Here is a 13241-nt window from a genome sequence, read left to right on the forward strand (position 1 = left end):
GGCGCCAGCTAGGGTCATTTCACAACACGGAGGGAGCAGGAGGACACAGGATAAAGTGGAAGTTCTAATCCGTGACATCGCTTGTAACACTGAAGCTTATTCGCGATAATAATTATTCGAAGTTTGTGACTATTTGTTTTTAAAGTTTACATACTAAATTTGATTTTCAAAATGTTTGAGGCAAGACTTGCTCAGGGCTCTCTTTGGAAGAAAATTATTGACGCCATAAAAGACTTACTCACAGAAGCAATATGGGACTGCAACAGTACAGGAATAGCATTACAAGCTATGGACAGTTCTCATGTCAGTCTTGTGTCACTCAACCTTCGTTCAGATGGCTTCGAAACGTATCGATGCGACAGAAACTTGTCCATGGGTATGAACCTTGCGAGGTAAGTAAAATGTAAACAATGAGCATAGTTGTCATGACCCGCTACATTCTTGTATTGTTCTATTATCGAATATTTGGTGAATTATGTCTAGCTGAAACAGCAGCTTTGTTTGTTTTGTGTATCTGTATCTAGTATTGTATAGGTTCAGACACATTACATCGCCAATATCGAATTGCAACTTTCGCTTTGTCAGATTGGATTTCCCGCGCAATGTTCAAGGTAATTGTTGTCCGTTGTGAAGACAAATCTCATCAAATCCAGTTCCACTTAATAATGCCTAATGGTTGTTTTGAAATTGCATATTAAGTCGTGAATTTATTATTCCATTAACACATGAAATTATTCTACAATAATATGCAATTTGTTTACTTTGTTTTGTTTGTTTCTTTAACATACCTTGACAGTTTCTTCTTTATTCCAGTATGTCAAAAATCCTTAAGTGCTCGGGGAATGACGATGTAATCACCGTTAAAGCAGAGGACAATCCCGATACTGCAATGTTTGTCTTTGAGTCGGCAAGTGAGTATAAGTTATACAGCGTTTTTGGTGGTTTAGACAAATTAGCCTAATTAGAGATTATTAACAGCATTTCATCATTGGTTTTCCAGTAAGGATACGAAGTGTGGCATATCTGGCTAATGATATGAATCAACGTTTTATTTTAGCAGTGATGTATCAAATTGATCACCAAAAAATGGATACATCAAGAAAATAGGTTGTGTTAATTTTAAAATATAAACCACCAGATATTAATATCATTGTCTTTCCTTCACCTAAACGTCATGTCATGTCCTTGCACGACAGGGTCTTGAACAAAACGTAAAGCCAAAAACAAGCAAAATTAAAAGCCTTACTCTCTTAAAAATAATTATCCAATCAATTGACTAGTAAAGGGTTTAAATTATTGGTACAGCAATCTAGTGTCCTATTAATTCTAGTTATAAAATCTTTATCAGATGTCTGAAATGTTCAATTTCAATTTTGAATTTGTTTTCAGATAATGAAAAGGTATCAGATTATGCCCTTAAGTTACTTCATTTGGATGCTGAACAATTGGGTATACCTGTAAGTATTTTGATAGATTCTTGAATCTAAAGAACACGTTTAAATTGCATGAATGCTGTAACAATATTTCAATATTGCCTGGCTTTTGTAAGAAACCAGACTTCCGTCTCGATTATATTATATCTAATGAAACAAATATGATGCATCTGGCCAATCTTGAATCATTAATGAAAGGGAGACAACTCACTAACTTTGTACTAGAATTTTTGTGCAAAAGAAACTTCACGACCATTCTTAATCACTCGTTCAGGGGTTTCATTATCTTAGGAGACATGATAAAATTGCAATTTCAGGGAGTACTTTTCTTTACCATCTGTATGCTATCTAATGTAATTTAGCCCAAATCGGGCGGTACCACAGCCAGGTTCAACAGGCAAAAAAGGACTGGGTACCACTTGATATTGAAACCCCTGCTCATTACACCCGGTCCACCCCAACTGCGAATGATAAATATTATGAAGTTCCTTACCGTCAATCGATTGATTTGTAACACAGCGAGAAATTCTGTACCGTGTAGCGATAAACGCTAACACTCTCTACCGACACAAACGTGGCTATTTTTAGACTCGAGTACTGTCGCCAAATCCACAGGTAAACTGGTACTGGATGCTACGCTCGGGCCTCTCATCCAGCTTAACGAAACTGAATGGCTAGTTTAGCTTAACCGATCTATATATCATCAACAATGCGTCTGTATCTACTTAAAAAAAACAAAACAAATATTCTTTCAAATTGCATAAAAATTCACTTGACTAGTATTTCTTTATTTTAGATATTTTAACAAAATCTTCATATTTCTAGTAAAAACTGCATATGAAACTCCTTATAGATCTAGCTATGCTCATTACGTAGGGAACCGCCATAACATGTCCCGGCTGCAGGCCGTGTGCCAAAAAGTCAAAACACACGTGGGATTTTATAAGACGAGTCCTAAACTGTCCTATATTTAGGATTTTCAATAAGTGGTTTGTAATATTATTACAGCAAAACTGACAAGCTAGAAGGTTAGTGGCATTTTAACCGTACTGTTATATATAATTAGCCATCAGCTTGGATCTGGTGCCGTACAGATAGTGAGTTCACTCACGATGTGATTATTGCAAGCCAACGTAAATGCTATCGGAATGCTCTTTAAAGTTTGTTAATGATCTCAAACACACTTAAAACTTATTGTGGCAATATTAAAGTAACTAAATTATAATATTTTCAAATAGTTTTCTGATAACTATTCTGATAAATCTCCAGACATTCATGTGTAATATCTCCAGACATTGGTGGAATTTCGGACAGGTGCGTGCATAAGATTTAATAATGCCATTCATGTCTTCTGTTTACTTGGGTTGGGGGGGCCAATTTAAAAAGAAGAGTTTTAACATTAAGCAACGAGTTTTTGCTGGGTTAGGCACAGTTGCAATTATTTTTATGTTTATTTTCTTTCATACATTTTCAACATTCCTTTGTTGGGTTGCGAAGTTGTGGTCTTAGCATTTATTTGGGGGTTGGGTGGTGCCTGGTGATAATTACCCAACCTTTCGTATAACATCTGAAATTTGTGGTTCCTCAAAAGACTACTTCCGGGACCATGGTTTTCCCAAAATTTTGGAATGCCGCAAAAAATATCCGAAAGTAGGATTTTGTTTTTCAGGTAATTTATATGGCCATAAGAAAAGAATTAACGAATTAGAGATAGCCAAAGTTACTCAAACTTGGGGTGTGTAGATAGAACACGAAGATTTTTTACTCGGGTTATCCTATTTTGTAACATTTACGATTGTGTTTGGTATTAAAAGCTGGATGTATCAAACTGCCTTCAGGAAAAGCTGCGCCTTCACCTTTTCCCTGATGTAGTGCCGAAGGTTTACATGCGTGGATTTGGCGCACCCGATGTTTTATCGAGTCTATAAAAATAGGCTCACGGTCTGTGTCGGGGTTAGAATTTTTTAGAGTGTTTAGCGTTTATTCAGCTTACACGTACAAAATTTCTCCTGTGTTACAAATCAAAATCGATTGCGGTTTAAGGAAAAACTTTCATAATTATTTTCATTCGCAAGATTTTGGGGGTGGACCGGGTGTATTGTAACTTTTTTAAGGGAGTGTAGTTGTATTGTGTGTGCGTTGTCCGGCCATACTGTGATCATGAGATTGTGGACTGGTTAAGCTTTAACCGATTCCATTATTTCATCAAACAATGGAGTCTGAATCGACTTAATAAAAAGATTTCATTCTTGACATTGAATAAACATTGACTTGAATAAAGAACTATTATTTTAAATAATTTAAGGAATCTTCATATTTCTTGTAATATTGCATATGAAACTTTGAAAGCAAATCTAGCTATGCTCTTAAATAGGAACCGCCATATCCCGGCTGCAGGCCGTGTGCAAAAAAAGTCAAAACATGCGGGATTTATTATAGATGCCTTAACTGACCTATATCAATAATGAGTGTTTTGCAATTAATTACTACATAATTAACAATCTAAAAGGTTCTGCAAGGTTAGTGATATTTTCAATAGTATTGTTTATATATTTCTAGCCATGGCTTGGGTCTGGTATCGTAGTGAGTTTACTCACAATGCGATTATTGCAAGCCAACGTATCTGCTATCCGATTAATTGGTTAATGATCTCAAAGTCAAACATACTAAATACGTATTGTGACGATTTAAAGTGACTAGATTCTAATCTTTTCAAACACTTCTAATAACTATTCATGTGTAGTATCTCTAGACATTGAAATGTGCACGGAGTACGGTGGACCGCCGATGTTTTGGACAATCAGTTTCTGGTTACGGTGACTAATTTAAAAACAAAACAAAACAATGCCATTTTATTGTTATTTCCTCAAAATACACAATACTTCTTCGCGAGATAATAATTTGATTTATTTCAAAATCGATCCTGTTCATCTCTTCAACAGTCATGCATCACGATGTTTCGTTTCTCTGAAATAGAATTAAAAACTTTAGCAAGGATTTATACGATCAACCAGCAGTTCGTAAAAAATAAACAAGAGACAGACAGTGTATGTTGTATAATTTAAATAGTTTCAAAATTAATCATGTTCATATGCATCACGATGTTAATTTGGTAGTTTCTTCGATCTTCTCTGGTCCTACGATATCTGAAACGAGAACTGCAGGTTACGTTATTAAAACTGTTGAAACAGTAACACACATCACAAACGTAATAAAATACAAGAAATGGCTTCTAGATAGTAGCCCAGAAATGCCCACAGTAAGTATATTGGGACGTTGACCGACCAGTTAGCCGACCGGACACAGGTAAATTTGCTGTGCCAGCGAGGCATGGTCTCACAGCGGGAGTCTTCACACCTCCCGGTGAAGAATATAGCCTCCGGGCAAGGCTTGAGAAAAATAGGGAATTTAACTGGTAAATAGGGAATTTAACTGGACATTGGTAATTTAACTCTACAACTGGGAAAATAATTGTACAACTGGGAAAATAACCGAAAATTGGTAATTTTTACCTATTTCCCAGTTAAATTTCCAAGTTTCGGTTATTTTACCTATTTTTGGACTTACCAGTGAGAACTGTAATCGGTTTATGATGTCCTTTATATAGCTATTAGGCTATAGCTATAATACGTAGTATAGCTATAATGGCCAAATGCCAAATGGTATACCAATGAATGCCAGTCGTATATCTAGTATGTATACTTGTTCAATAGGTCTGTTATGAAATTGGTTTATGATATCCCATCTGGCTTTTACTATTGCCATGTATATGTTTTGGCAATAAGGGCCGGGGTTTTTACCTAAAATGAGGAAATAGTTTATTAAAAAAATTAATGATATTTGCTCATGGACTTCAGATGTCTGGGGATCAATACTGCATATATTGTATTTGTTTCTTTAAGATTGTAATTTTACACGTATATAATTTCGTCATTTTCATTGAAGACCTTTCCTTCAAAAATTCCTTCCTCTCTCTGTCTATCTCGAGCTCACTCGAGCTCTCTTTCTTTCTTCTTGTACATGTCTCTAGTTTAAAATATTTCCTGATCAATGTTACACATAATATTTAGCTTTAATCATTATATTAGTTTTAGAAACATCAGCAGTAAATTAAGGAAGTTTGATTTTAAAGTTAGTTAAGCAAGAGTCTATATTTTAGAATTGTCACCTCTCTCTGGAATTTGATAATTTTCAAAAAATCTTTTTGAACTAGCCAAAGTTCAAACTAGGGGGAGATAACCTAGTAGTATTAGAATTATGTCGAGAAATACCATGAACTTTTTTAGAATGTTTAAAAGGTCTGTCTTATAGTTATATAACTGCATCCAGTAAAAAAAAAACGGTTATAAATCTAGCTACAGCCTACATACATGCACATGTATAATCCAAAATTAAATAGATATATTGGGTGTGGAAATATTTATTCCTTTCAAGATCTAGATCTTAATTATAAACAAGTATATATGTTCAGGGGTTTCAATATCAGGCGGTTCCCGGTACTTTTTGCCGGTTGAACCTGGCTGCGGTACCGCCTGATTTGGGCTAAATCACATTAGATAGCATACAGATGGTATAGAAAAGTACCCCCTGAAATTGCAATTGTACCGCCTCTCCTGAAAGATAATGGAACCCCTATATGTTAATCAGCAAAGACAGGTACATGTATATATATGAGCCAATCTCTTTAAAATTAGTCTGCTCCACTACAATTCTGTACGATATATATATGCTCCAATAAAAGATTAACAACTCCCAATTCAGGGTCACCTTAGCATGACCCCTATGGTGAGCCAATCAGAGTGTCACTTACAAAATCTTCAGTGTGGTAGCTATATAGAATCTCGGAAGTATAACACAAAGATGAATTACTTCACCAGTATATGTGTGCCAATCTATTTAAAATTAGTCTTGTAATTCCGCTTCACTACATGTACAATGCTGTACATACAATATATATTCTCCAAATAAGATCTAGCAACTCCCAATTCAAGCATGACCCCTAGGCTATGGTGAGCCAATAGGCGTGTAACTGTCACTTTACACAAAAATCTTAGGTGTGGTAGCTATAGCATCTCAGAAATATAAACGTCTTATATGTACATTCTGATATTCTAACCAAAGGGGTCAGTCATGCTGATCATGAGGTGACCCTGAACAAGGAGTTGTACGTTTAGATTTTGAATTGGAGCATATTGTAGAGCATTTTTATAGTGGAGCAAAATAACATGGCTAACCTTTTATGTTGTAAGTAACGTTAACAATATCTATACATTTAACCTGCAACCAACTTTGGTATTTGTTGGAAAATGCATACCTACCACATATTTTTGCTGTATAGCTGTTAATAGGACGTTAATTAATTAAACAAACAAACAAACAAACAAACAAAGAAGTATTCGGCACTGACAGAAAACGGCTGTATTTTAGAATTTCAGCATGTGGGCCGATTCGGCGACCTACTTCTGAGGTGAACACATTGTTTGAATGAGAAACGTATTTCCAACAAATAACCAAATGTACAAAAAAAAACACAAATCATAGTTTTGATGAAATGGACACAAATATGTTAATATAACACAAAACATGATAAATATTATGATCCTGCATAGCGTCATGCTGCATACCTACATATACAAGTGAAATAAATCTTGCAAACCATATATATGTGTACCAACGATATAAATTCACCTTGTAATTGCAATTATATATATATATAATAATAGAATTCATCCTATGCAATTAGAAATAAAATGAAAGTTGTTGGTACAGAAATAAAATGAAAGTTGTTGGTACAGATATATATATACTGTTAATAACATTGGTGAGTTGGTGGCAAGATCTTGATTATATTTTGTGCCTATATGTGGGTTTTTACAACTTAAATACAAGTTCTAATAAGAGACATAGCACAAACATTATGCAATCTCTAAAAATATGCACATACAATGCAAGTACACTACACATTACATACATGATATTCATGGGAGGCCATCCTTCAATGACCCTACCTTTTACATAACAGAATGTTCATCCCATCCCAATCGATGCAAACAAAAAATTCCAATGTTATACCGACATTAAAGGGACAATTCAGTCTAAGAGAACATTAAAATTTGTACATATATCGGAAAAACCAGTTCTTATGGAAATTAAATCATCAGTCGGTTTTACTGTGATATGCCTGAAAAGCCCATGGCTGTGACATGTGTGTAGATGTTCAAACTCGCTCGCTGTCCGCCATTACACATTGTGGTCGAACTTCTTGTATGCCGAACCCTGTCCCTTGCTCGTAGAGTAATGCAACTTTTGTCTTGAACTGGTCAAATCGCTCAAACAGTAGTGTGTTTACCTTATTAGGTGAATTGTCTTGCCTAAAAATCATTTTATCACCTTCTCAGTGGTTATGTAGTTTATTTGTTTAACGTGCGTGATTTTGGCTCAGGTATGGGTGAGGCGTCCATATTGTACCTGCTTAATCGTATTGATCAACGATTTGATATTTCAACGATATTAATTAAAATACTAAACAATGACGTGGAATTTCTCAATATTTTATGTTATATGTTTCATAAGAAATGTAGAACAATACATTTATGCCATATTTTGCTTCTTGGTTATGTAAAAGAATTAGCCAGAGCGAATTGTCCCTTTAAAATAATTCCATAAAAAAATGACTCAAACAAGAAAAAGTTAGGCATAGTATTTCAATTTCTGGTTCCTTCTCATCCAAATGGATGCAGAATATGAAGACCACCATTTCTAAAACTTGTACATTTTGTGTAGATATATATGAATATACTTTATTTTTTTGGGGGGATATGTGCTAGCTTTAATATATGCAGGACTTTAGATATGCATTTTAGATTAATAATTGCATCTGATTGTATATAACATTAAAAGGAAGTACATGTTTAAAACCTTGAACAGCATATAATACCTAGATGGTTGGAATTTAGATTTATGGGGGCAGCATGTACACAGAACAACTGTATGCCAGCTGGCTGCGACAGGTCTGAGTCACCATGGTAGAGTTATGTCCCTTTGTCCAGTTATTACCAGGTTGTAATTAATTATCCTCTGTGTTGTTTCCTTCAGCCTTTTCCAAAGTGCCACTGGGGTTGGTGTTTAATGGTTTTATGTTTTATGGTATTTAACCATTTATTTAACTATCTATTTCATGAAAGCTATGGGGAATATATATTTGATGCCTGAGCTTCGCTTTGTTTGCATTGCCTGCAAATTAAAGCTAGTTCTAGCATGAATATTAAACTTATAGATGACATAAATAGATTATTTTATCCTTTTATTTATATTATTATTTTATTTATTTTGAGGGTTCAATGATTCCTGGTACTTTTGAAGTTGTTGGGTTTAACCAAGAAAACATTTTATTACTTAAAATGAATCATAAGATGTAACATGCCATTTTGTGCCACTAAATTCCATCTTAACATTTAAAAACTTAAAATGTAGTGATACTCCATACGGTATATGAACAATGTTTTGGATGATGTCAATTATTGGCTATTGCACTTCACATTGTCGTGGTTCATTTGTATAGAAAAAAAAAAGCACAGACAGTACTAGTATGCTGGGGGTGACAACATTATGATGTATCTACATACATCGATGTACAGACATATGGTATATTATGTAAATCTGTATAGATTTTGATGCGCTTGTTTTGCATTGTCAACCCCAATGAATTACAATTTATGTGTGCAATAGCCAATAACAGGTAATAATAAGGTACTTTGATTAGAATTTATGTAGGTTTTCTTTTATATCAGATATACTGTAAAATTAATTTGATAATTTTGTAGTCCCAAAAGTGATTAGATTTACATTATTACATTTTATCACATCATTCCCTAAACAATTTAAAAAAAAAAAATTTAACAATTCGGGTCCTAATGCCATGCAGTAGTTGTCTAGCACTAATGCATATATAGCGACGTACGTTGGGTACCAAAAACAGTGAAATTAACCTTTTCTGTTAACATAGATTATACAGGTAGATTATCTTACATTTGTTTGGTGTTTTAACTTCATCTTTGGCTATGCATTATAATCAATTTATATATTGAGATAGAATTTCTGATACCACAATTATTACCGAGTAATCAACTTTTAAAGATGCTCCACTGCCAACAAATGGTATTTTTTCACTATCAAAAACAGGAGAAGACGATTTAGTATTTTTTTAGCCCACCATCATCAGATGGTGGGCTATTCAAATCGCTTTTTGTCCGTGGTCCGTCCGTCCTTCCGTCCGTCCTTCCGTCCGTCCGTCCGTTAACAATTCTTGTTATCGCTATTTCTCAGAAAGCACTGAAGGGATCTTTCTCAAATTTCATATGTAGGTTCCCCTAGGGCCCTAGTTGTGCATATTGCATTTTGGGACCAATCGGTTAACAAGATGGCCGCCAGGCAGCCATCTTGGATTTTGATACTTAAAGTTTGTTATCGCTATTTCTCAGAAAGTACTGAAGAGATCTTTCTCAAATTTCATATGTAGGTTCCCCTAGGGCCCTAGTTGTGCATATTGCATTTTGGGACCAATCGGTTAACAAGATGGCCGCCAGGCAGCCATCTTGGATTTTGATACTTAAAGTTTGTTATCGCTATTTCTCAGAAAGTACTGAAGGGATCTTTCTCAAATTTCATATGTAGGTTCCCCTAGGGCCCTAGTTGTGCATATTGCATTTTGGGACCAATCGGTTAACAAGATGGCCGCCAGGCAGCCATCTTGGATTTTAATACTTAAAGTTTGTTATCGCTATTTCTCAGAAAGTACTAAAGGGATCTTTCTCAAATTTCATATGTAGGTTCCCCTAGGGCCCTAGTTGTGCATATTGCATTTTGGGACCAATCGGTTAACAAGATGGCCGCCAGGCAGCCATCTTGGATTTTAATACTTAAAGTTTGTTATCGCTATTTCTCAGAAAGTACTGAAGGGATCTTTCTCAAATTTCATATGTAGGTTCCCCTAGGGCCCTAGTTGTGCATAATGCGTTTTTGGATCGATCGGTCAACAAAATGGCCACCAGGCAGCCATCTTGGATTTTGATAGTTAAAGATTAATATCGCTATTTCTCAGAAAGTACTGAAGGGATCTTTCTCATATTTCATATGTAGGTTTCCCTAGGGCTCTTGTTGTGCATAATGCGTTTTTGGATCGATCGGTCAACAAAATGGCCGCCAGGCTGCCATCTTGGAATTTGATAGTTAAAGTTTGTTATCGCTATTTCTCACAAAGTACTGAAGGGATCTTTCTCATATTTCATATGTAGGTTTCCCTAGGGCTCTTGTTGTGCATAATGCGTTTTTGGATCGATCGGTCAACAAAATGGCCGCCAGGCTGCCATCTTGGAATTTGATAGTTAAAGTTTGTTATCACTATTTCTCAGAAAGTATTGAATGAATCTGTCTCAAATTTCATATATAGGTTCCTCTATGGCCCTAGTTGTGCATATTTCGATTTGGGGACCGATCGATTTACAAGATGGCCGCCAAGGAGCCATCTTGGATTTTGATAGTTGAAGTTTGTTACTGCTATTTCTCAGAAAGTACTGAAGCGATCTGTCTCAAATTTTTATATGTAGTATGTTTGCAAAAGTTTGAAAAGCAGAGAAAAGATCCCTCTTTCCATTGTCAGACATAGATCATTCTTTGGTGGGCGCCAAGATCCCTCTGGGATCTCTTGTCTTCAGTTACAAAGTTACTTACTTTACACCATTACCAACATTGAAAAGTATGAGCTTCTAATTTTACTTCAATTTAAAAATATGAAAAATAATTAATTGCATCCCGAAAAAATTCTGTGATACTATATCCTATATGGAATGAAGTACTGATTGCGCATGCACCAAAGGCAAAATAAATTATTTTATATTTTTTTTGTGTTAATTAGACATATATATATACATGATAATACACCAATTATTGTTCAAATAATGAATATCATTTATGCTATGTAGGCGATGGAGCATCTTTAATTTTCGTTTGCATTACTAATAGTCGCATGAATTATGTTACAAGTTCACACCATTGTTGTTCCAGTGACATAATGAGAATGATAGGTTTATGTATTATTATGATTATTGGAACAAAACCTTTTAATGATCTTTTGACGTTGCTATCAAAAGCAAAATAAAAGCATTGAACTGCTTTCGAATAGCAGTCATTGGAACATGAAACACATTAAATTGGATTTGCTATCACCTTGGAATTCACGCTCCAGTGACTGCCAACTGAATGCAGTTCACATGCTTTTAATAAAATGATATTAAAAAAGATATGATTGTTATTACAAAAAAAATATTTGAAGACGATATAGTCCTATCATTTGCTGAGGCTGCAGTTACAAAATTTAATTCTGGTTATCAGTACTGGATACAAGGTAGTTACAACACCAATTTATTTTTATTTTGCCTTATCATATCCTGTCACGACGTATAATGACGCTTTCTTATTCTTTCAGGATCCGGCTGATGGTGAACAGGCTCCGTCGTCACAGCAGCAGCAACGTCCTGCACAACAGCGACAGTAGACTTTGTCCCAGGACGATCCTCAGTTATTTGAGGGTCAAAGGTCAAATGACCTTGCCTGGGACCTCCCCCACAGAACTTGAAATCATATATAACTTATCAAGTGTGGAGAGGAAATTTTCAATTTATTAAACGTGTCATGGATCGATATAGTGTAGTGACATCGCGCCGGAGGATCCCAAATACTCTGCGATAAAAATCATACGAAATTCTTCAATTTTAATTTTTTTTTTATCATAAAGGTGATTTCTATTATAATATTGTCTTGTTTTACGTCATCATTTAACTACTGAGAATTTTGAAAATCTACAACAGTTTCAACCAGGAATTGCAGGCAAATCGTCATGGAAACATTCTGCATATATGCATGGAATTTTAATCTTCATAAGAAACGGTGAATGTGTGCTGAAATCATTCAGTCTTGCAGTACTAGTCAACTGTGCTGGTTTTCTTTGATTTTAACCCAAAGAACGAACTTTTTTTATTTTAACGGAAAATTAATCTACTAGTCTTAACAATTTAAGGATGTGATAGACATTCGGTGAATGGATGTGTTTTCGTATAAATTCGCGAGTTGCTACGTGCAAAATCTTAACTTACGGACCACAAAAATATGCACCTACGAGTGATATACTTGACCCAAGGTGTTAAAGACTGTTCTTCGTGCTTGATAGGTACTGAAGACGTTGCCAAGTGCATTAAACTTCATCAAACATTTGAAGACGAGTGTGTTTGGTATTCAATAGACTTCCATTTGACAAACATTCGTGCTAGGAATGCCTGTTCTAAGATGCCTGTTTGTGGAGAGACACTTTTAAATACAGGGTGTGTTTTTGTTTTCTCAGACAATTCGTAAGTTTCAGTGATAGATGATGAGAGAAACAAATTCAGTGAAAGCTATTTAAAATATTGGAACCGTTTACAAGAGACATCAAGATACAGTGCATTTTCCCCCCAAATAAAAACAAATAAAACTTGCAAGACAAATCACTTGAAATTGCGGGGAAAAGACAAAACTCATGTGGAGGTTATAGATCCTTGTGTTCAAAGGGAGACAATTCTCTGTGCATATTTTAGTTTGAACTCGGAGACAAAAAAACTTGAGACTTGGAAGTATCATTGCCAAGGTAAAAAGGATGCATTTATAATCACTATCTCAATAACATTAAGTTTTCTTATGAATTATTCCAGCTGTTGTGTGGTTGTTTAATGGATGTACTTAGCTGTATTCCTAAAATGATGAAATCGTCCGATTGCC

General features: G+C 35.1%; 1 protein-coding gene across 1 annotated transcript; it reads left to right on the top strand.

Moving 5' to 3' along the window:
* LOC138309686 (proliferating cell nuclear antigen-like) lies at positions 1-11985 on the top strand. Its single transcript, XM_069250906.1, has 4 exons — positions 1-392; positions 814-911; positions 1390-1457; positions 11917-11985. Exons 1-4 carry the CDS (start codon positions 172-174, stop codon positions 11983-11985), a joined length of 456 nt encoding a protein of 151 aa, XP_069107007.1. The 5' UTR covers positions 1-171.
* Positions 11986-13241: the final 1256 nt, after the last annotated feature.

The sequence above is a fragment of the Argopecten irradians genome, chromosome 15, assembly GCF_041381155.1.
Source record: "Argopecten irradians isolate NY chromosome 15, Ai_NY, whole genome shotgun sequence".
Lineage (NCBI taxonomy): Eukaryota > Metazoa > Mollusca > Bivalvia > Pectinida > Pectinidae > Argopecten > Argopecten irradians.